Source organism: Myxine glutinosa, chromosome 2 (genome assembly GCF_964187855.1).
Source record: "Myxine glutinosa chromosome 2, kmMyxGlut1.1, whole genome shotgun sequence".
NCBI lineage: Eukaryota > Metazoa > Chordata > Myxini > Myxiniformes > Myxinidae > Myxine > Myxine glutinosa.
Genome location: NC_136262.1, coordinates 34235556 through 34259263, shown reverse-complemented (window position 1 = coordinate 34259263; position 23708 = coordinate 34235556). Strand labels below are relative to the sequence as shown.

At 45.7% G+C, this 23708-nt stretch overlaps 2 protein-coding genes and 1 long non-coding RNA gene across 8 annotated transcripts in view; all 3 read right to left on the bottom strand.

The window, feature by feature from the left end:
- The window catches only part of LOC137422652 (uncharacterized), a 1758619-nt gene that overhangs the window by 405415 nt on the left and 1329496 nt on the right, over positions 1–23708 (bottom strand). The gene's annotated exons all lie outside the window — the stretch shown is intronic.
- GALE (UDP-galactose-4-epimerase) lies at positions 1264–15340 on the bottom strand. 4 transcript variants are annotated; one of them, XM_068108375.2, is made up of 12 exons: positions 15254–15333; positions 14087–14196; positions 13856–13994; positions 13602–13717; positions 13379–13492; positions 13110–13286; positions 7427–7540; positions 3985–4051; positions 3794–3879; positions 3606–3683; positions 3325–3439; positions 1264–2952 (listed from the first exon to the last, which is right to left on the bottom strand). In XM_068108375.2, the coding sequence occupies exons 3-12, from the start codon at positions 13974–13976 to the stop codon at positions 2891–2893; spliced, it is 1050 nt and encodes a 349-aa protein (XP_067964476.2). In that variant the 5' UTR covers positions 13977–13994; positions 14087–14196; positions 15254–15333; the 3' UTR covers positions 1264–2890. The 4 variants fall into 4 exon arrangements, with proteins under 4 accessions (XP_067964476.2, XP_067964477.2, XP_067964478.2 ...); XM_068108376.2 differs by lacking the exon at positions 15254–15333 and adding an exon at positions 14288–14305; XM_068108377.2 differs by lacking the exon at positions 14087–14196 and having other exon boundaries at positions 15254–15340.
- LOC137421885 (uncharacterized) overlaps positions 21295–23708 on the bottom strand; it is a 37736-nt gene continuing 35322 nt past the window's right edge. For all 3 annotated transcript variants that reach the window (XM_068108381.2, XM_068108380.2, XM_068108382.2), the window contains one exon: positions 21295–23531. In XM_068108381.2, coding sequence (XP_067964482.2) covers positions 22100–23531 — 1432 coding nt within the window. In that variant the 3' untranslated portion in view covers positions 21295–22099. The remainder of the gene's footprint in view (positions 23532–23708) is intronic.

Sequence of the window (23708 nt, the reverse complement as noted above, 5' to 3'; positions counted from 1 at the left end):
CTTTATCGTCGTGAGAATGGCTTGAGCGGGCGGTCAATTGGGCCGTGGTACTGGGCACTGATTTTACACCACGGTCGACGAGATTTCCACCTGTTTCTGCGGTTGTGAGATTCCACATCTCGCTGCATAAGTATATTTTGGAAAGGCATTTGGCGATTTGATTTGTTTGTAAAGCTGCCATAGTATTCCTTTACATGGACCAGCATCCGAGCAAAATTGGCACAGCTTTTTGAAGTGTTAGTATAGACTCGCCTCCTGTCAGGCAGGAAATTCCTCCTTCTAAAATGCCCCGCTGAGTGCGGTGAGAAAGGTGGCACCATTGTTGTGACGGAACTTTCCCCAAATCAGTGGCTGTTTGCCTCATCTGACAGTCCTGCGGTGTCTCGTGTATTCATCTGTATGTCCACGTGTGTGGCAGCTCCACTATGAACCTCAGAAACTAAAACACTATAAAATACACCTTGTTTAATGAGTTATATTACAAAGAACCTCAGGGGACGCCATTAGGCCTATCAAAGGCTGTGCCGTGATTGTTTCTACTCTATCCTTTTTAAAGGGTTACCATCAACCACCATGAAGTAGCTGGTATGACTATTGGGGTTTGTCTCAGGTATGATTGTTGTGGTTCGAACCGTTGACTTTTGAGGCTGAGTGGATGGTCGTACCATTACACCACTGAGTCTGGTTAAATCAACGGTACTTGGTCCTCTGCTTTATAATTAATGTCATGGGAAGACACGTGTTACGACCTGACCCCTGCGTGAAGGGCTCGGGGTACTGCCTATTGCTCCGGAGATCCTAATCAATGTGCTTGAGAGACCAATACGTTCCCCATGGGCGGGTTGTGCCATATGAGCAGTCAGAAGTGACCGAGCGAAGTTACCATCCAAATGCTGATGCAATTTTACACCCCCAGCCCCCCCCCTAAGGGGAGGGGGAGGGTAGCAAAATAACAAAGAAATATTCGCCAGGATATAAAGGAAATAAAAGTTAAAATAAAACCGGTCGAGAAAGACTTGGCTAAAGATGGTGGAAGAAGAAATGCAGGCAAGGGGGATAATAAGGGGAGATGCACAAAATATGGCAAAATGGAGAAGATTGTCATTGGGACCACAAGGCTAACCCCCGCTCTAGCAGGGAAAATGGCCTTAAAATGCCTGTTGTGTTGTTGTATGGGAAGAGCTTTAAAAAAAAAAAAATGTTTAGAAGGTAAAAAGAATGGTGGAGATTGCAAGAGAAGAGACAATTAGATCAACAATGAAGGAAATTGGAAGGGATTTTATTCAATCTTCAGATCAATAAAAGCCATTAGTATCTTGTTCAGATTGAACGTCTCTCTTCCAGCTGAACCACGTGATGTAATTTCAAACATCAGATAAAGCTCTGGTACACTCAGCCTGTACAACCTCAACGCATTTAATCCAGTGGTAGAGTTGGTTCTCACGCACAACAATTCAATTGTTAGAATTAGGGCTCCCAGTGACTATTTTAAATAAACAAGGTTATAACAACTTTCATTGTTGTGTTGCGATGTTGCTACAGATAGCATCATTTGTTGGGGGTACAGTGGTGCTGCTGATGCAGTTGCCTCTGTAGGTTGGAGCAGTAACTTGTAATTTATTCAGTGCTGGAGATAGCTCGCCTCCTCTTTATGAACGACACCGTGAGATTTGACAGCCACCAACTCATGCGGGCAGACAAGACATCCCATCTAACGTCCATCCAAGGGACGGGACACCCCGATTCTTCACGCCGCATGCGAAACAGGACAACAGTTTATGGGTGGATGGAGGAGACTGCAATTTGAACCCAGCTGAGACAGCATCGACGTGTCGAAGTGTGCGTACCTTAACCCTAATCCCTAAAAACAAAAGAACCACCTCGAGAGGCCATTTTCCCCACGGAGCAGGGGTTAGCCTTTTTTTGGGCACCGTGGTCCCCTTTTTGAGGCAATGTTTTATGGCCAGATGCCCTTCCTGCCACCAACCCTGTTGGTCCCCTCTTGCGACACACAGGGAATTACCAGTGAACTTGTACTCAATTTGCCGACCTCGCAAGGATGACAGGCTGAGTCAACCCCACTGGTGTTAATTCAGCGATCGACCAGGATCCTCGGATCCCAAGCCGGCACCCTAACCGCTAAGCCAACACCAGGCTCCTTAACCCTAATCCCTGTGCAATTAATTTTCCAAATAAACCCAACTTGGCAGATTCCATAGCTGAATGCATTCTTTGGTTGTATTCGTACATTAGCACCACAAGATCCAGGCCTTTAGACCATCCAACGGCAGCCATGGAGAATGAGCTACATGGCATCGATTTGTTTTTAACTTTAACCTGCATATTACAAAGCACATGCCAAGGATAATGTACTCCTCACCCTTTACCAATATATACCACCAAACGAGGACTTTCAAACATACAAAGGGCAATAAAACACATGCTCCGCTCCAAGCACTCTCAACGCGAGGTTTTAAACACCCTCGTATTTAAGGGAGTCGTCGAAGCAAAGAGACAAACGGAACTTATTGGAATGTCGTTTAAAGAAATAATTAATTTACTTTTTCCACCCCTGCAGTAGATATCGAAAAGAAAGGACGTTGCACGTGATCAAGTACATTTTGAAATAGGTTAACGGTTCAACCAGCACCACTGGAAATAAAATTACATTTAAAAAACAATTACTTGCAACATTGTCACAGTGAAATCACACACAGTCAGACTGCACCGAAAGCACCATCACTCCCCCCGAAAAACCTTAAGTACATTATATATGCCAGGACTCAGGCACAGCCTGGAATGTCTTTTCCAACCTCCAAACTGAAAAACAGTCTGAAGTCGATAATTACACCCAAACCCTCCACGCTCTCGCTCTCTCTCTCTCTCTCGTTCATTGTGGTTGTGTCACAAAACCTTTGGGGTTCTGCAATTGCCATCGCCAGAGGTCCTCGCCTGCGGGTCACAGAGGGCACACGCGCTTTTCCCATCAATCACTGGGACGTAAGTTGCTTTATCCCGTATAGCCGGACTCTTATTCTGGAGGTAATTTTTCCATTATCGGGGGTGGAGAGTTGGGAACAACCACCTCCCTTTATCTCTCAAATGCTTTATCAGTCAAAGGTAAAATGCTTCCGTTGATCAGGTAACTTTTGTTTAACACCATTTTATACACTTGCATAAGTGGCAATCAAGTCGTGACGGGACATTGCCTGTGATTAAAGTTGAAGGTATTTTGAAATGTTATGCATTAAATTAAATAATTCACACACCTCCCATATAGTGTTCTAATGTGACCCCCCCCCCCCTCCCCAACTCCTCACGTACACATTTTATCGAGGCTCTCCTTTGCTTTCCAATCAAGCTCTCGCTCTGCAAGCTCTGGGTTTGCAAAGCAGGCCGCAATGTCTCCATCGCGCCGGGGGGCCATAACAGACTTTATCTGCAAATCACAGGGATGATGGTTTACAGGTAATGACATCACAATAGAGCCATTGTAAAAGACAGTTACAATGTGTCAGCTGTGCTCCTAGGGCACACAAGGTGAACATTAAATCGATCCATGACCGTACGATTGCAGACCATCCATCACCGCCATGGTCACCAACCTGTTTCCCACTTGCCCTCTCCATGGCTTTGGCCATCTGTAGCACGGAGTAACCCGTTCCTGTGCCCAGGTTGTACACCTGCAAAAATTGGAGTGTAAAATGTCGGTTCCCCTCAGTTGCCGTTTCCAAACATTCGCTTCTTCAGTATTATCCATCCATCCATCCATCCATCCATCCAACAACCACACCTTCAGGCCACAGTTGCTCTCTAGCTTTTTCAATGCAGCAACGTGACCCAGTGCAAGGTCAGTCACGTGGATGTAGTCCCGAACACCTGAGAAAGGAAAAACGGTAACAAACGGGGGCATTTGTGCAATTGAAAAGTTGGGAATTTGATAATTTCATTAAAGCATGAATTGGGAAATTAGAACTATCCTACCTGTGCCATCCTCGGTGTTGTAGTCACTGCCAAACACATTGAGGTGCTCACGGCGTCCGACTGCAACCTATTGTGGTTTAGGTGGAAGTGGAAGCCGGTAGTTATTATTTGTTAGATTGTAATATATATATATTCTCATGGAAGAGCTAAAATGATGAAACAAGTCTGACATTCTTGAATCCAGCATCGTTGGTTTCCTCTCAATCAGTTGTCCTCATCTACGTATACTGTACGTCTATATAAAAGCCGTTTGGCTGTGTGGCCTTTTTTTCTCAGGTGGCCAAACGGATCTTTGTGAAACTTTCAGGGATTCATCAGCGAGTGCCAGGAAGTGCTTTTTGGCAAAATAATTTTAAAAAACCCAATTTTTATTTATTTTAAAAACAAATTTATAATATAAAAAAAGTCGTGTAAAATAAAATTTAAAAGTCCTCATTCTTCCTATTTATTCATGATAAACTCCATTTTACACCTCCATAGTTGAATGGAGGTTCTTTTGGCCCATGTTTGTCTGTCTGCGAGCAGGATATCTCTAATTATGCTTGGATTTTTAACAAAACTTGGTGGACAGATTGGGTGTGTGACAAGGACGAATTGTTTAGATTTGGGTGAAGATCCGGATACGAGAATTTTTCTAAGCGGTTCTTCAGATACACAACGTAAACTGTTCAGCCTCGTGGATGTATGTGCTCTACCGAGTTCCACTCTACCTGGTTATTGTGTAATCCAAAATATTCGGGGGCAATTTTTCATTGACATGAGTCATCACTCATCAGATAACTGTGGAATCATTTTATCCGACTGTCAATTGGGATGGATGGGACACATTCAATCACCATGCCAATCTGTTGCTCATTTTACCAAATTTAGTTTCAACCAGATCACAACTTCATTGTTGTTATAGTCTTTTCCCCATGTCACACTGATCGGTCACGAGGACCCCGATACAAAGCGTGTCACACATCCTGTCAGAGTGCAAGTTGAGAGGTGGGGTTCTTGATTTTCATCAATAATTCAAACAATTTTCAAACTTTACAAAGTTCCATATTTAATAAATATTAAATTAATATTAAAGTTTAAAGTGATAAATTAATAAATATTAAAAAGGTGTGTTACGGATTCGTCACTTCCGTTGTTGTGGTTTTCATCCACGGTAAACATTTTTGATTCCATGTACTATTATTGTTATCGTTTAAGGGAAATAGAGATTACTATTTTCAAAAGGTAAAAAAGTTAATGTTTTAAATGAAACCGGAACCGGACAAAGAGGAAGAGGAGGAAGAGAAGGCGGAGCGAGTGAATCGGACAAGAAGCCGAGCTGCTTCGAGGTCTGGAGCGAACTATTGGCGAACGACGGTCACGAGTGAACTTTGGGTTTCCCGGGAAAGGGATTCCTGCGACAGTTGTCATCGCTGTGACAGATAAACCTGCGTGACAGGTTTTGCGGTCGATTCCGGGGAGAATCATCAGAGTGCCGTTACGCCACGAGAACGGGCCGTCGGCCATTTTTACCTCGCGCAGGATTTGCGCTTCACTAAAGGTTTTTCATCTCGCTTCAACCATTTTCACCGCATTCAGACGTTAATCTGGTGCGTGTGTGCAACGTGGCTTTTGAGTGGGAAATCTGCGGTTCGCCGAGTGGGAGCCGTGGAACGTCCACACCTGAGGGTGTGATTTCCCAGTCGCCTTGAGGGCACCTTTGCGCAACTTTGGCCGCGTGACTGTGACTGTCATCCGAACGGGATTCTGGTCTCGATTAGACATCATTCTGACGATTACTGGAGCGGATCGACTTTGGCTTGATGCCGGAATAGAGACATTGGGAATGTTCTTCTTTTCGCTCACTTGGAGCACAGTGAGTTATATTGTACGAACCTGATGGTACCATCATAGGAAATATATATTGGTTGTACAATTGATTACTATTGTTGTTGTACTGTTATTCTTGTGTGATCTTAATACAATACTTGTTTGTTGGTAACAATTGGTGTGGTTTCACCATTGATCTTTGACATACAGAATAACACATCTTTCTGCCGTGACTCCTCTCGGGGCTCGGAGGTACACTGTGACCGGGGCTTGGGGAGGAGCACGTAATAGGTGGCAGATTATTTTTCTGGTAGCCTGGTTATGCAGAGTAGTGTTGGACAGAGTGCTCGAGATTGTAGCTATGTCTAGCACCTCGTACAATTTTACAACCTTGTCCATTTACCTTTTTGGATAAGGAACAAACTCTCCCACCTCTGGAACAAACTCCCTCACTCTCTTCAATCCCACTCCTCCGTCCAGGTCTTTAAAATAGCTGTTCACCACCATCTCTATCTTCCCCCATCCAAAACCTTGATCTTTTCTACCCCTGCTAATTTCACCCCAGATCCACCTTTTTGAAATATTTTTTCCTGGAAGTCCTTGTAGTATCCTTGCGTTTTATACTTCGCACACCCCCACCCCCTTCCCACGCCTCCTCCCCTCCCCCCCCAAGCCCTCTCCCTCCCACAGATCTCCCGATGTCCCTGCTCTCAAATGTTGTGTTTGTGTGCTTCCCCTTCTCTCCCAATCTTGTCTAAAGCTCCCCTTATTATATGGCTCCCCTTATTATATACTTTGTGTGTTCGTTTTGATTTTTTTGTGTGATAAATGTTAGCTCTTTCACCTGTATAAAATCCTGAGCCTCGATCCTGTATTTAAAAAAAAAAAAAAGGGAGAGGAATCAACTTAGACGAGAGATGTTTATTCGGCGAATGCATCCATGAAAGACGTTCATGTATCAATCACTATTACCATGGACATGCTAAGTATTAGGACGGTTAAAGAACTAACCTGTTGGATCCACACCATAGCAGAAGTTTGTCAGACAATCTTGCTCGGTATCAAATACAGGAGGATGGAGAGGGGGACGGAAGGTGGGGAGGCAGGAGGTGGTTGGGTAGGAGAGGTGTAAAAGCATTTCTCCCCTTTTCGATGTACTTTCCAGCCACTGTCAAAGTCTAACAGGATGGTATTGGATGGTACCACAGACAAGACGTTGCATGAAAGTGTGCCTATCTTCTCGCATTCTAACATTCTTTGGGGAACGTTGAAGATCGCACGGCATCTTTCACGAAGAGTAGGTGAGTTATCTCCAGCACCCTGAGCAAAATAACAACTTCCTGCCGAAATTGCCTTCAGTCAAACTGCAGGCCTGGCCAGCTGGTTCTGAAAGACTCGGGACAAAAACATTCCTTGGCCGACCCCACAAGGTCGGAATAATTAGGGTAGTTAAGGTGGTGCGAGTCATAGTAGTAGTAATTTCCAGTCAGTGTTACACATTGTTTTCAGCGGGGAGTTCCCCGATGCCATATTAGAATAGGTCACATCCTTTTCTCCGAAACCAGGGTACAGGGGAAACCCCCTTTTGAATCCCCCTCGAACATGTGATCAAGCAGAAGAGACAAAGGCAAACCTGTGCTATGTAGGGCATCAGGTTGTTGGGGATTCCCTGGGGATCCTCCCCGATCTTCCCAGAGCTGTGCGCACCAATGGGGTTAAAGTACCGCAGAATAACGGCATTCCAGTCCTTTGGGTAAAAGTGGGAAATCGTGGGCAAACATAAAAAAAAAGAAGTTAAAACAAGTCTCATTTCCTGATGGAAAAAGGATATACAGTGCTTTCAGAAAGTATTCACACCGCTGACATTTTCACATTTTGTTGTTACAGCCTGAATTTAAAATGGATTGAATTACATTTTTTTGTCACCGATCTACACAAAACATCCCATATTGACAAAATGAAAACAGGTTTCTAGAATTTTTTTTTTTTACAAACTTATTGAAAATGAAATACAGAAGTATAATTTACATAAGTATTCAACCCCACGTCAATACTTTGTATAAGCGCCTTTGGCAGCGATTACAGCTTTGAGTCTTCTTGGGTATGTCTATATCAGCTTTGCACATCTGGATTTGGAGAGTCTCCCATTTTTCCTTAGAGATTTGCTGAAACTCTGTCAAGTGTGATGTAGAGCCACAGGTATACCACAGGTATACTCCACTACTGTGATGTAGATACCACAGGTATACTCTCCCTCCAGCAATATCCGTGGTCACCGTGGCTCCGGTCGTAACAGCAATCTTCAAGTCTTTTCACAGTTTCTCAATTGGATTCAAGTCTGGGCTTTGACTGGACCATTCAATGAATTTCATATTCATTAACACTCCGCTTCCGGTCCGGTATGAAGAGGACGCAGGCGTCACATGCTCGCCGCTTCTTCGACCGGGCCACTGTCACTTGCTTTCTTTTTTGGTGGTCGTGCGGATTTTTTGGCCATTGAGTCTGCCCTCTGCATAGCCCCGGCTCTGCTCCCTGCTTCGCCTGCCCGGCTCCTTCGCCTGCTCGCTGTTTCCTCGGGTGCGCTCTCGTGGGTTGTGACCATCGCAGCGGTTTGGTGGCGGTTTCCCGCCGTGATCTAGATTTGTAGCGGCGGCGGTCGATTGCCGCTGCATTTGCCGCTTTGCCGTGATCAACCTTGGCCTCGTGATCGTCTCTTTGCTCCTGCCTGCCCTCTGCTTGGTCCCGGCTCTGCTCCTGGCTTCACCTACCTGGCTCCTTCGTTTCCTCGGGCCCGCTCTCGTGGGTTGGGACCATTGTTTCACCTCCTCAACCTTGGCCTCGTCTCGTCTCTCTGCTCCTGCCTGGCATGGCTCTGCAGTACTCCGCCACAAGGCTCCTTCTGCTCAATACCCGCTCCACCCCATCATGCATCTCTGCCATCAAATCAAATGGACTCCTCCGACGACCCAGGTACATTCACCGTGGCTCCGGTCGTAAGTTTGTTTATTTGCAATCAGGTCACTCCATCCCCGTCCACTGGTCGGCTCAGCGCACTCTCACTCTTCGTCCCAGCGCACCTGGTCACAGCAACGCACACGATCGCACCTCCTGCCTACGAACCCTGGCTAAATCACCTGAATTCATCCCCGCTGTTCAAAACAACATCAAGCTCACCCTGTTCAACACCCGGTCCCTCAACAACAAATGCCTCGTCCTGAACGAATACATCCTGGATAACAAACTGGACTTTCTCTGTCTCACCGAAACCTGGCAACAACCTCTGGACTACTACACACTCAACCTCACCACACCCAATGGATATTCCTACGTCAATAAACCACGCTCGGAGGGCCGAGGTGGTGGAATTGCTGTTATCCACCGTCAAGACATCAAGACCAACCTCATCTCCATCTCTTCTGCTCCATCATTTCAACACCTGGCTTTTAAACTCTCTGGTCGCACGCAGTCAGTCATGGCTGTCGTCTACCGCCCTCCCAAACCACACCCATCATTCCTGTCTGACTTCTACTTTCTGACCCAGCTATGTTCCCTCTCCCCCTCAATCCTCCTCCTTGGTGATTTCAATATCCACATGGACTCCACTGACTCCACAATAACCACTGACTTCACTGATTTACTCACCTGCTTTAACCTCACTCAACATGTCGACTTTCCTACCCATATCCGTGGTCACATTTTGGACCTTGTCTGCTCCACTGGATTAAATTTGCACCATCTCTCTGGCTCCGACCTCACCCTCTCTGACCACTTAGCCATCACTCTGACCATCAACATCCCCGCCCCAACACCAAGGCATTATCGCACTATCAACTTCCGTAAGCGAAACGCTCTTTCACCTACCTCATTCTCATCCACCCTCTCTGAAAAAATGTCCACTTCTCCCTTCATTGACCTCCACACCCCTTCCGACCTCACTGACTACTACAACCACACTCTCTCCTCCTGCCTTGACCAGCTTGCGCCTGTAAAAACCAAAACAGTTTCTTTCACCCATTCTGCTCCCTGGTTTACCCCTGAACTCCGCCTGATGAAAACTCGTGCTCGCCAACTTGAAAGACTCCGCAATAAAACGTGTCTCACAGTTCACTCCCAAGCCTACAAGGACCACCTACAACACTACAAAGATGCCCTCTCCCACGCCCGCTCCGCCTACTACTCTCAAATTATCCACTCTGGCTCCGGAAACCCAAAAGCACTCTTCTCGACAATAAACAAACTCCTCCGCCCCCTGAACACCACCACCCAGTCATTCACAGTAGACAACTGCATCTCCTTCCTCTTTCTTCCAACGCAAAATTGACAACATCTACAACAGCTTGACCACCGCCGCACCCACTCCCCCTCCAACCACCTGCCCCCCCTTGTCCTGCCATCCCCTGTCTCGGTTCTCCCCAATCTCCCCTACTGACCTCTCTGAACTCCTCATAGGAATGAAAACTGCCACCTGCACTCTTGACCCCATCCCCTCCAGCTTTGTCAAGGCCTCCCTCCCTGCTCTCTCTCCACTTATCATTGCAACAATAAACTCCTCCCTGTCTACAGGCATCGTCCCACCTTCCCTCAAAATTGCTGCTGTTACCCCCATTCTAAAAAAACCTGGTCTAAACCCTGACACCCTAAACAACTTCAGACCCATCTCCAACCTACCCTTTCTGTCAAAAGTTTTGGAACGTGCTGTAGCCACTCAACTCAAACATCATCTCTCTGCCAATAACCTGTATGAAACATTCCAATCCGGAATTCCGCTCCAACCACAGTACTGAAACTGCTCTCCTCAAAATCACCAACGACCTTCTCCTCTCCTCTGATGCTGGCAACCTCAACATTCTCGTCCTCCTCGACCTCAGCGCTGCCTTTGACACCATCGATCACACCATCCTCCTCACCCGACTTGAATCCTCCTTTAACGTTACCGGCACTGCCCCCTCTTGGATTAAATCATACCTCTCTGACAGACGCCAGTTCATCTCCATCAATAACTGCAAATCCCCCACTGCTCCCCTCCCCCAAGGTGTCCCCCAAGGTTCAGTTCTTGGCCCCCTCCTCTTCATCCTTTACCTGTCCCCCCTCGGTCACTTAATCTGCCGTCATGGTCTCCAATTCCACTGCTTCGCCGATGACATCCAGCTTTTCATCTCCACCAAGTCCGTCTCCACCGACACCCACTCTATCCTGACAAACTGCATCACTGAAATAAAATCCTGGCTTCAAATCAACTTCCTCAAGCTTAACTGTGATAAATCTGAAATAATCATCATTGGCCCAAAAACGCTCACAAAATCCACCCATAACTTTGCCCTCAACATCGACGGTATCCCAGTATCCACCTCCCCTCACATCCGGAATCTTGGCGTCATCTTTGACCAAACCCTTTCCTTCGACAAATACACTAAACAGATCACAAAGTCAGCCTTCTTTCACCTGAAAAACATTGCCCGTCTCCGCTCATCCCTCTCCTCCACGGCTGCAGAAACCCTCATCCACGCCTTCATCACCTCCCGTCTGGACTACTGCAATAGCCTCCTCTATGGTTCACCCTCAAAAATCACCAATAAACTCCAATACATTCAGAACTCCGCTGCCCGTCTACTCACCCATTCCCGGACCCGTGACCACATCACCCCCGTCCTTTACAAGCTTCACTGGCTCCCCATCCCCCAGAGAATCCAGTACAAAATCCTCCTCTTGACATACAAAGCCCTCCATAACCTGGCCCCATCCTACCTGGCTGACCTCCTCTCCAGACACACTCCCACCCGCAACCTCCGCTCTGCTGGTACCAACCTCCTGACCCCCTCCATCCGGACCAAATTCAGATCCTGGGGGGACAGGGCCTTCTCCATCGCTGCTCCCACCCTCTGGAACTCACTACCTCACACCATCAGAGACTCCTCCTCACTCACCACATTCAAAACATCACTAAAGACCCACCTGTTCAACACTGCATTCAACATTCAACCCACAGCATTTAACCCCTGACTATCTCTTCTCCTTCTCCCTCCTTTTGCTTTAAATATTTCCCTATTGATTCTTGTCTTTTTGCAATTGTTGTTTTCATGTATTGTTATGCATTATGTTTTCCACTCTGTCAAAGCGCCTTTGGGCTTCTGGAAAAGCGCTATACAAAATAAATGAATTATTATTATTATTATTATATTCTTGTTCTGAAGCATTCCAGTGTTGCTTTGGCTGTATTCTTGGGGTCATTGTCCTGTTGGAACGCAAGTCTTCACCACAGTCCAAGGTCTTTTGCACTTTGAAGCAGGTTCTCCTCAACGATTTGAAGGCATGCATTTGGCTCCATTCAATGTTCCGTCTATCCTTACAAGTCTGCCAGTCCCTGCTGATGAAAAGCATCACCATAGCATGATGCTGCCACCACCATGCTTCACAGTAGGAATGGTGTTAGATGGGTGATGAGCTGTGCTCGGTTTCCACAAGACGTAGCACTTTGCATTCAGGCCAAGTAATTCAATTTTCATCTCATCAGACCACAGAATATTTTACCTCATGCTCACAGCCCTTCACGTGTCTTTTTGCAAACTCGAGGTGTGCCGTCATGTGCCTTTTTCTCAGGAGTGGCTTCTGTCTGGCCACTCTTCCATAAAGTCTAGATGTGTGAAGTTCTGCAGAGACTGTTCGTGTTCCGGCAGGTTCTCCCATCTCACCCAAGGAACTTTGTACTTCTATCAGAGTGGTCATTGGGTTCTTGGTCACCTCCCTGACCAAGGTCCTTCTTGCCCGGTTGCTCAGTTTGGTCAGACTGCCAGTTCTAGGAAGAGTCTGGATAGTTCCATATTCTTTCCATTTACTAATTGTGGAGCTCACTGTGCTCTTGGAAACTTTAAACACTCTAGAAATAGTTTTATACCTTTTCCAGATCTGTGCCTACTCACTCGGAGTTCTACGGACAGTTCCTTGGACTTCATGGTAGAGTTTATGCTCTGATATGCATTGTCAACTGTGGGACCTTACGTAGAACGGTGTTTCTTTTCTAAATCATGTCCAATCAATTGATTTGGCCAAAGGTGGACTCCAATCAAGTTGTAGAGACAAAGTTGTATGATCAAAGGAAATTGGATGCACCGGAGCTCAATTTGGAGCGTCATTGCAGAGGGGTTGAATACTTATCGATTCATGACATTTCAGCTTTTCATTTTAAATTATTTTGTAAAACAAATTCTAAAAAATAAAATTCCACTTTGACTTTATGTGGCATTATGTAGAAGCAGAGATAGGGTGGAGAGAAAACTCAGGTGAGAAAGAAACAACAGGTGAAAAACGGGCTAACAAACCGATGCAGCAGCGCACACATCTCGCACGATCTCCTCGATGAAGTACTTGCTCTTGCCATATGGGTTAGTGCAGCAGCCCACAGGGTGGGCCTCGTCGATCGGAAGGTACTTTGGATTCCCGTACACCGTGGCGGAGCTGCTGAACACGAAGTTCTTGACGCCAAACTCCTTCATTACCTGCGTTTGAGAAATGGCAGTACACACAGTAAGTGCTGGTCTGAAGTCCCAGATGGGAAATCGAAAAGTTGGTGGTGGCTGCGATAACTTACCTCGAGCAAGGTGATGGCACCACACACATTGACATGGTAATACAGCAATGGCTTCTCCACCGACTCTCCCACGGCCTTGAGGCCGGCGAAGTGCATCACGGCGAAGAAGTTGTGCTGTTTGGCAACACGCACGGAGATCCTCTCGTACCCATCTCGAAATCTATTGGCATCACGTCTAATGAAGATGGACCGTCATTACATTCTCGTCTCGGGAGATACCAACCTCCTGGAAGATTTTCCGCAGAGCCGGTTTGTCCAGAATATCCGCCTCGTAGAACGATACGTCGCCAGGAACCAGTTGTCGCACACGAGAGATGCTCTCTGGCTCCACATCAGAACCTGCCAGACAAGTATGGCGGACATGTTTTTGCTAAAGTGCCTCATCTCCGGGACTCAACTTTACAAGATAATTTCCTCATCGAGGAGAGATGTATGTAGCGATCCAGGATGGAAGTCCAGGAGGTCAGGTTCTCACACCTCGAATGGCGTTGTGGAAATTGTCCATGACGACAGCAGAGTAACCAGCACCGAGGAGCTCCAGAAGCGTGTGGCTGCCAATGTAACCCGCTCCACCCGTCACCAGCACCTTGCGCGCCATACTACAGGACGCGTCGATCTGCAGGGACACCCAAACCCGAAGATCTGTTAATGTGTACAGAAGCATCACTCAAAAACCCCAACGAGATCGTTTCTACACCAAGTTTGTACCTCAAGGTGGTCTGGTGGTAAAAGGTCTGCTGGGTTGTCCAACGGCAAACGCTGGAGGCAGGACACGCCAACGTGGTGGATGCCAAGACGTTATGAAAAGAACCGGGCCTCTGTTGCATGACACACCGACAAGCTGCTCATTGTTTCTCTTTGGACAGTCGCCAGTAAAACATCAAAAATACCAGGCCACAGTTTCCTTACCCAAAGGCTCCAACTACCAAGTGCTCATGGGAGCCAACTTGGTCTCACAAAAACACAGTGAACAGCTCAGATGGTACAACTACATCCTTCAATGAATACATCGACTCGTCTCGACACACATGAACACAGGACATTCGTGTTTACACCCATCACCCATGACAGGTTTAACAGAGCGCAAGCTATTCTCGTTCAAAAGGGTCGAAATGTCACAGGTTTTCACAAGAACAGGTACTGGTACACCTTTCATGGTGAAACCTGAAGCTCTCACTAGAGGGACCATTATATGATGCACCGACATATTTGACGTTTCTGGAATCAAACTGAATTCCTTTCATGTTAATCAGTTGACTCCCCACCCAATAATGGACCACAGGTATGTACCGTACACAGCTATGACGTCAACGTTGCCTCTGTTCTCCAAAGTCGACTTCTATCTAACCTGAAATTCCTCAAGGTTTGTTGAACAGGGTTTTCAAAAAGGTCAAAAAACTGATGACGTCATCACACATCCTCCACGTTGGATTTATCTCGGGAGACTTGTTCGCGGGTTGCCCACAGGCGTTGTATCAATGGGCCATCTGCTGGAGGGATGTAAAGCCGGCTATCCTGTCGACCAGCATTCGCCGATGGCCGTTGAGGACCAACTGCACCTTTCGCAAAAAAAAAAGAAAGAAAAGAAGGCCACTGTGTGCCGGTAACCTGCCCGAATCACGAATTCCTGCCACAACCGACTGGGAGTACGGTTGCGCCTGCGTAAATGATGCAACCAGCAGAGGCCGGTTTACGTGTCGCTCAGGGAGGGTGAGGACCCCCCCGAAGCCGCGAGTAGTCCTGGACCGATCACTACCCACTGTCATTTTCCGGGGAACAAGGGATCGACGAGATGGAGTCAGATGAATCACATTAATCTCCATCTCATACAAACTTCCCAAACAATCATCACAACATGACCCGAGGAGCACTCACCGAAACTGCAGCCGGGCACGAACGTGGAATCACCTGCTGGATGACACGTGTGCGAGCCGCCACTTCCTGGTGACGTCACGCTTCCTCGCTGGTGTCCGATGAATTATTCATGAGCAAACACAAGCTCCGCCTCCACACGTGGAAGCCGACAAAAGCGCGTTCAATAGGTGTGACGGTGTGAGATGGTTTTCAGTTCCTTTGAATGGTGTTTGTTTGTGTGTGTGTGTGTGTGTATGTATGTGTATATATATATATACATGTGTGTACGTGTACGTGTACGTGTGTGTCTAAATAAAAATCTTTTCCAAGATAAATACTGATTTCTAAAACTGCGATTGATCCATAATATGAATACCACATGGGTTTTCCCATTTTATAAAGTCTGATTCAAATATTATTTTTATTCTTTGAAAAAAGGTACCTGGGTACAAATGATGTGAAAATGGTGGGATCAGGGAACTCTTCCCCTTACCCCCTTCAATATCACATCCTGTACTCTTTGTTAATGTATTCTCAACATCTCCCCACCCCCCTTACCTCTCTAATTTCACCACAACACCCCCTGCCCCCTTTTCTCTCATCCCACAACACCCTTTGCCCCTTTTTCTCCTCCACCTCTCTAATATCGCTTTACAACACCTCCTGTCCCCCTTCCCCCCCCCCCCACCTCTCTAATATCACTTTACAACACCTGTCCCCATTTTCTCCCCCACCCCTCTCTCTGTCTTTACAACACCCTTTGCCCCCTTTTCTCCCCCCACCCCCACCTCTCTAATATCACTTTACAACACCTGTCCCCATTTTCTCCCCCACCCCTCTCTTTACAACACCCTTTGCCCCCTTTTCTCCCCCCACCCCCACCTCTCTAATATCACTTTACAACACCTCCTGTCCCCCTTTCCCCCCCCCCACCTCTCTAATATCACTTTACAACACCTGTCCCCATTTTCTCCCCCACCCCTCTCTCTGTCTTTACAACACCCTTTGCCCCCTTTTCTCCCCCCACCCCCACCTCTCTAATATCACTTTACAACACCTGTCCCCATTTTCTCCCCCACCCCTCTCTCTTCACAACACCCTTTGCCCCCTTTTCTCCCCCCACCCCCACCTCTCTAATATCACTTTACAACACCTCCTGTCCCCCTTTTCTCCCCCAGCTCTCCCTCTTTACAACACCCTTTTCTCCCCTCTTCAACACCCTTTGCCCCCTTTTCTCCCCTCAACACCCCCAGTACCCCTTTTCTCCCCTCTTCAACACCCTTTGCCCCCTTTTCTCCCCTCAACACCCCCAGTCCCCCCTCTTCAACACCCTTTGCCCCATTTTCTCCCCTCAACACCCCCAGTCCCCCCTCTTCAACACCCTTTGCCCCATTTTCTCTCTCCCCTCTCTCCCCCACCCCTCTAATCTCACTTTACAACACCCCATGCCCTCTTAATGTTCACGTCTATTTAGTTTCGAGGATCTGAGATCAGAGATGGATGGCAAATGTATATTATGCAGTGAACAACTCAGCAATGGAGAGCCACCAGCAGCTCCCAGAGAGAAGGGCGCACACGCTATAAACAGATGCAGCCAACAGGAAAATGATGGATATCAGAACAGAGCCAGGACAACCGGTGCACCAGGAATGTGGTGCGGCGTTCCGTCTCGGGAAGACTGTCCCTCAGAAGTAACGCAACTCCAGAGGATATAGCAGAGAAAAAGCAGAAAATATGACGTCCTTCAAAATCCAAAGCTGGTGGTCGTCCATGTCTGGATGAGGAGACAGAAGCATTCTTAAAGGTTACACAATATCTAGTGGACAATGATGACGCGCAGACCGCAGTCGATGACCTGGTTGCCAAAATGTCTGAATTCCTTGAGGGAACAGGAGCAAACCCACACAGACATGTGCAGAAGAAGTTGAAAGAACATTTCGGTGAAGTTGTCATAATAACAATGATCAATCGGAAGGAAAATGTGGCAACAATGAGAAGTTCAGCTGAAAACATCTTACTGGAATTCCACGCTAAGCAATCGGGGGATGAAAGACAGAACATTATTGAAGCGGCTTCCAAGCTAACGCAGGACATCTAAGCTATGGACACATCCAATATTTCCTGTCCAGCTACCACTGATGTAGAGTGTGAGGAGAAAGCTCTACAATACCTACCTACCTGAAAGCTTGAAGTTCCATCACCACTGCCTCGCGTTTCCTGGTTCATTCCCTCCACAAACATGGATTCTGCGCTTCCCACAATGATGCTTTGAAATGAGTGCTTCCGTCCATCAAGGAACAGATATTCCATTTCAGTGATGAATCTTATTATAATAGAGCAAACGTATATGGTTATGTCGTTATGTTTATATGCGACTAAAACGTCTTCTTCTTCTTCTTCAAATACAATTAACACCCTCTTAATTAAACCTCTTAATTGCGTTAAGACTGCTGAGACACCTCAGACCTTTGACGACCCTTTAATTTCCCCAAGACCCTTCAGACCACCAAGACCCTTCAGACCCAAAATACCCTTTGAGGCCCTGAGGCTCAAAAAGACCCTGAAGACCAAAAAGACCCCGAAGACCCAAAAGACCCCGAAGACCAAAAATACCTCAAAGACCAAAAATACCTCGAAGACCCAAAAGACCCTTAAAGACCAAGAAGAACCAAAAGACCCTGAAGATCCAAAAGCCCCTGAAGACCCAAAAGACACCGAAGACCCTTAAGACCCAAAAGCCTCTGAAGACACCAAATACCCAAAAGACCCAAAACACCTCAAATACCCAAAATACCCTTAAAGGCCCTGAACTCCCAAAACACCATGAAGACCCAAAACACAGCGAAATGGTCAAAGATGCCTACCCCTCTGAAACGACGTGTGGTGAGGTGCGCGGAGCACGCCGAGTCACGCCAGTTTGTTCAATTCTCTGCTGGTAACGTACATGACAATGTCAGGACCATTCATGGTCATAACACATTTCATGGCATGGGCATGTGTGGAAGACTGCAGCTCAAGTAGATGTTCTTGGCGAAAGAACAACATGGAATGTTTCCAAGCTTGTGGCCATTGTCCTGGGTCTGGATGCGCCAACTCTTCACATGTCATCAGTGACGATGAGGAAATGGATGAGGTTGATGAATGTGACAATTAGTACTATAAATCATTGATATCAATCAACACTTTTGTTGCAACCTTGTGAGTTTATTTTTTATACTTCACTTGATTATTAGCTCACCTGGAACGAAGTTGGAAGCAATGGCATGTCGTCCGTCCGTCCGTCAAGACTTGCAGCATCCTGTCCAAAACCGCTGAAGGGATTGTGACCAAACTTGGCACAAATGATGTGTGTTGTGTTGTGCCTAAAGTTTGTTCACGGCATTAAAAAAAAAATAAAAAAATCGGGGTCTAAGGGGGTCTATCAGGGGTCAAAGTGGATCCAGGTTTGACCCCCCAAAATAGGAATTTGCTTTTTCTTCTGAAACTACACAAACTATTTCAATGAAACCTCACCACAACCTTCATCACCCATGATGCACCAATGTTTGTTCAAGGCATTAGAAAAATTGGGGTCTGAGGAGGTATGCGGGATTGGGGGAGGGGGGTGGATTGCCCCCCAAAATAGGTATTTTTGGGGGTTTAAAGTCTTATGATTATGTTAGTATGACCCTCCATGCTGCCCTGTCTTCTAGAAACCATTGAAATTGGGTTAAAACACCTTTAGTCAGTGCAGTATACTGTTTATTCCACTAGGTGAGCGCCAGGGGTATTGCCCCTATGTCTATGGATGGAACGCACAACTCAATTGTAAGTACAATTGCGCTGCAACATTGTGAACAGATATTAGGATTTTTTTTTCCCCGCTATTGGAATTTTTGTACTCGTCAAAGTACATTTTCCATCTTGGTTTCAAGTAACGTCCGTCCGTGTAATTCCACTGCTCACGGTTCATGAAACTTTGCACTATTTCAAAATAATTATCTTGTTTTCTCATCTGTTGAATTGTAATAAACAATTTGTGCACATAATTGTTCCTTAATAAATGTTTATTTATCTTTTCATAATTCCATTCCAAATTTTAATAATTGATTAATTTCAGGAAATTATATCAGGGAAAGGGTATTTACAGTTCATTACCTTCACCACCAAAGGAGGTTGTTTTCACCCCTGTGTTTGTTTGTGAACAAAATATCTCAAAAAGGTGTGGACGTATTCGGACGAAATTTGGCGGAGAGGTAGCGTATGCGACAAGAACGAAATTATTAGATTTTGGTGAAGATCCGGATCCGGATCCGGCTACAAGAATTTTTAAAGTGATTTTTCACCATTTGGAGATAAGGCCAAAAACGATACATAGCAGGATATCTCAAAAAGTTGTGAATGGGAATTATGATTATGACGTCATAGATCACATGGTATAGCCGCAATCTTAGAAAAACCGAAAAACTTTGCACCTCTATATTTCCAAAAGTGCTGAATAGAAAAAATTGAGACATGGCTCATTGTAAAGAACTCTCCATGGGTAATAACATGTGCTAATGATGATGTCATAGGTCCCTCCATTATGATGTCATAATTCGACAGATTTGGACAAAACTTGGAAGACTGGTTGTGTGTGTGACAAGGAAGAATCGATTCGATTTTGGTGAAGATCCGAATCCAGATACGAGGATTATTGAATTTTTCAAGTGATTCTTCAACATCGAGAGATAGGGTGAAAAGCTATAACATGATATTTTAAAAAGTTATGGACGAGTTATGACTAAACTTGGTGGATGAGTTAGTTCAGTGACAAGAACAAGCCGATTCGATTTTGGTTCAGGTCCGAATCCAGATCCGGCTTATCAATAGGATAGAAAATAAACTCCAGCCTGGCAGAGGTATGCTCTCTACTGAGTGTCGTTCTAGTTACCCTCGCCTGAGGAGAGGGTATTGCATTTGAGTCCGTTTGTCTGTCTGTTTGTCCGCACATAAAAAATATGATTTTCTCTGCAACCGTTGTTCTGATTGACAGGAAATTTTCACCGTAGGTGCAACTCCACGTGTAGAATTTTAAAATTATGATTATGACGTCATAGATCACATGGTATAGCCGCAATCTTAGAAAAACCGAAAAACTTTGCACCTCTATATTTCCAAAAGCGCTGAATAGAAAAAATTGAGACATGGCTCATTGTAAAGAACTCTCCATGGGTAATAACATGTGCTAATGATGACGTCATAGGTCCCTCCATTATGATGTCATAATTCGACAAGTACAAAACTTCATCTGATCAAGATGAAATTTATTGAGCGTCATGTAGGCATAAATTGGTGGAGAAAAAATATAATGACGTCATAGGCCACGTGGTTCGGCCGCCATCTTGGAAAAACCGAAAAACTTTGCACCTCCATATCTCTGAAAGCGCTGCATAGAAAAAATTGAGATGGCTCATTGTAAAGAACTCTCCATGTGGAATAACATCTGTTAATGATGATGTCATAGGTGTCTCCATTATGACGTCATAATTCGACAAGTACAAAACTTCATCCGATAAAGATGAAATTTCTTGAGCATAATCTAGGGATAAATTGGTGGAGAAAAAAAAAGACGTCATCGGTCACGTGGTTCGGCCGCCATAATTGTTTCAACATGAACGTCTTAAAAACCACTGAAAACACATCCTGGTGAGGGTCTGCAAATCTCTGATTGCTCTTTCTCGTTTTACATGTAATGTGGTGATTGTGAAGGAAGATTACTTTTGAAAGAGCGACATATAAATAATACTGAATGAATTCTGTGATCGTTACTGAAGATGCATGTTGACAGGGGCGGTATAAACATCCATTTTGATTAAATCCCCGGGTTTTTCACAGGCCGGGACTTTTTTAAATGGAATGTGGGACATATCAGTACTTCTGAAAATACAAAAAAAATTCTGTACCAGTTTTGTCTAATATGTCTTTTTGGCCTTAAAAATCGTAGACCATTGAATAACCAACTGGCACCAACTGTCATGAGCAGATGGACAAAGACCCCTCCTTGGGAGAAGGAACAGGATGATCGATAAATAACACATTAATACATTTGATGTGAGGTTTATTAAGGGAACAGAGAAAGTGTCATTTGGAGAATTGAAAGAAGGGGCAGAGTTTAGAGATGGAAAGAGAGATAGAGAAAAAAAAAAGATTTCCTTAAAGTTCCATCTCCTATACAATAATCTCTCATAACCATATATTGATACATGTGGGATGTTCAAAAAGAGCTACAAACAAGATCAATATCATTGGTCAATATCGATCAAGACACACCAAACAGAAGTAACTGCATATTAAAGTGTGTAGTTATACAATTTAATTATTTTCTCATGAATCGTATATTGAAGAAAGTTCAATGAAGAATGTTACCGTGTTATGGATATCGCAAGGCATCTTGTTCCGAGAACTTTTTGAACATCCCGCCATACAGCAACGAGGAGAAATGTTTTCTCGATTTGCTCATCGTGTTCCAAAAGCACATTCAGTTATTCGCTCTCAAAACGTTCCAATGGCTTGTAAAATGAAATACAATAAAAAACATGGAGAAATGCCAGCCAAACACAAAAAACCACATGCAATGGAAGAAAATAACGGGAGCAAAACCTTAGTGCAAAACAGCAAATCGGGCGTACAAAAGTGGACTTGCCACCCAAGAGCACCAAAAGGTCTCGAGGACACGAGCAAGGTGCTGGCACAACAGACCGGTTCCGGTTGGCTCTCATTACAGCTATCCAAGACCACGGTTGTCCATCAATCACATCTGTACCCTTGTACCGATAGTCAATCCTACCATCCAGGTGCAACCCGATGAGCAGCTACATCCACATATTGCTCCAACATGAGTCGGGCCTAATTCTGGCTGTTTGCCTTCTCTCTCTCAAACTCAGCGATCTGTTGCAGAACAGCATCCAGTCCTAACCCCTTTACCCCCCTGGCTGCCCCCAAACTCCAACCTCTGCTGACCACACCTGATTTTTTGGCTGTCCCTAAAGCCCTCGGATTTGCAGCCACACCTCTACCTTTCCCAAGATTTGTTTCTTCAATTCCCCTCTGGCTACACAAACCTTTTTTGACTACAAACTTCTGTTGAGAATTTAAATCATCAGATGCCTTTACCCCCCTTGTACCACCATGGCTCTTTGAAGAAGGAGCGTGTTGTGAACGATGGCTGGCAGTTGGGCTGTTAGAGAGGTCCGATTCGTATGATGCACTGACCAGTCTGAGTCTACCCGGGGGCTGCGAAGCGAGCTGTTTATGGGGGCTACGAGCTGTGGCTCGACCAGCAGAAACTTTGTCCGATCCTGCAGATATTTGCGCCGAGCTGGAATGGCGGTTCCGTGAAGGTGGTGAATAATGGTTTGAAGAGAGCGACCTGTTACGTGATCGATGCTCATGTGTCGGTGGCAATTTTTGCGATGAACTAGTCCTTCGACGTATCGGTGAATGACTGCGAAGTGCGCGTGCTGAATTTGGAGGCGTTCGGCTGTTTTGTGGCGACGCGTCCCGAATGGTTGACCGATATCTACGTCTTACTGGGGACTTGCCTCGAGATGAACGTCGGCTGCATGGTGATGCCGATTCGCTGCTGCTTGATAGTTGCCGACGTCGTGACCCACGACTTGACGATCTTTTTGAAGATAACGAGGAACCACGATCCGATGACCGACTACTTGACGAATGGGTGGTGGATGTTTCATGTGGAGATTGTGGTGCTCGGTATACCTGCTTTGGGAGGAAGGACGCACTGGTTTGAGGTGGAGTCGTAACATCAATTAGTGCTTCTGATGCTTGCTCCCTTGGTGGGTTTTTTTCACAAGATTCATGCTTTGGACGAAACTTTGTGCTCAACTTTTGTCCTTGCAACTGATGAATCTGCTTGAAATTCTCCTTCGATTCTGAACAACATTTGATCAACTCCGACTTGCTCGAAGTTTGACATGAAAGACTGCATCCTTCCTTTAGGCTGTCCGGATCGGAATCTAAATCGGAGTAATCTCGATGAATTCCATACGTCTTGCCATTATCTGAGGTTACTGGGCAGCCTCCTTTTCTTTTTTCGGCTCCCTGCAGCTTTTCGGAGCTCACAGCCTCGGAATTGTGCAAAGCATCGCCATCACCATCTTCATTTCCCTCTCCCTCAGAACTAGACCTTCTGTAATCTCGAGCCCTCTGTTGGGGACGTCTGGGTGTACGGCACACTCGAGGAGATGAATCGGATGTTGAAACAGAAGGGGAGAGACTGGGTGATGGCAAAGATCTTTTGCGTTTTCTCTTTTTTAACCTGAAAAATGTAAAAGATAAGGTAAAAAAAAAAAAAAAGTCCCAGCAGCTTACTTGGCCAGCTGGTGTATCAATCAACAAAGGAACATTGAACACCAAGAGTATAATGCGATTTTCAATCACCCAGCATGCATACAAATAAAAAGGAAAAGGCACATTGTGCTGGACTAAAATTCCT

Excerpts from the sequence above, each read along its gene's own strand:
- GALE (XM_068108377.2), bottom strand. The coding sequence starts at position 13,976 with ATGGCGCGCAAGGTGCTGGTGACGGGTGGAGCGGGTTACATTGGCAGC. Across the intron at positions 4,052-7,426 it reads TGATGCCCTACATAGCACAG|GTTGCAGTCGGACGCCGTGA; the intron begins GTTTGCCTTTGT and ends AAACCACAATAG. Across the intron at positions 3,880-3,984 it reads CAACACCGAGGATGGCACAG|GTGTTCGGGACTACATCCAC; the intron begins GTAGGATAGTTC and ends TTCCTTTCTCAG.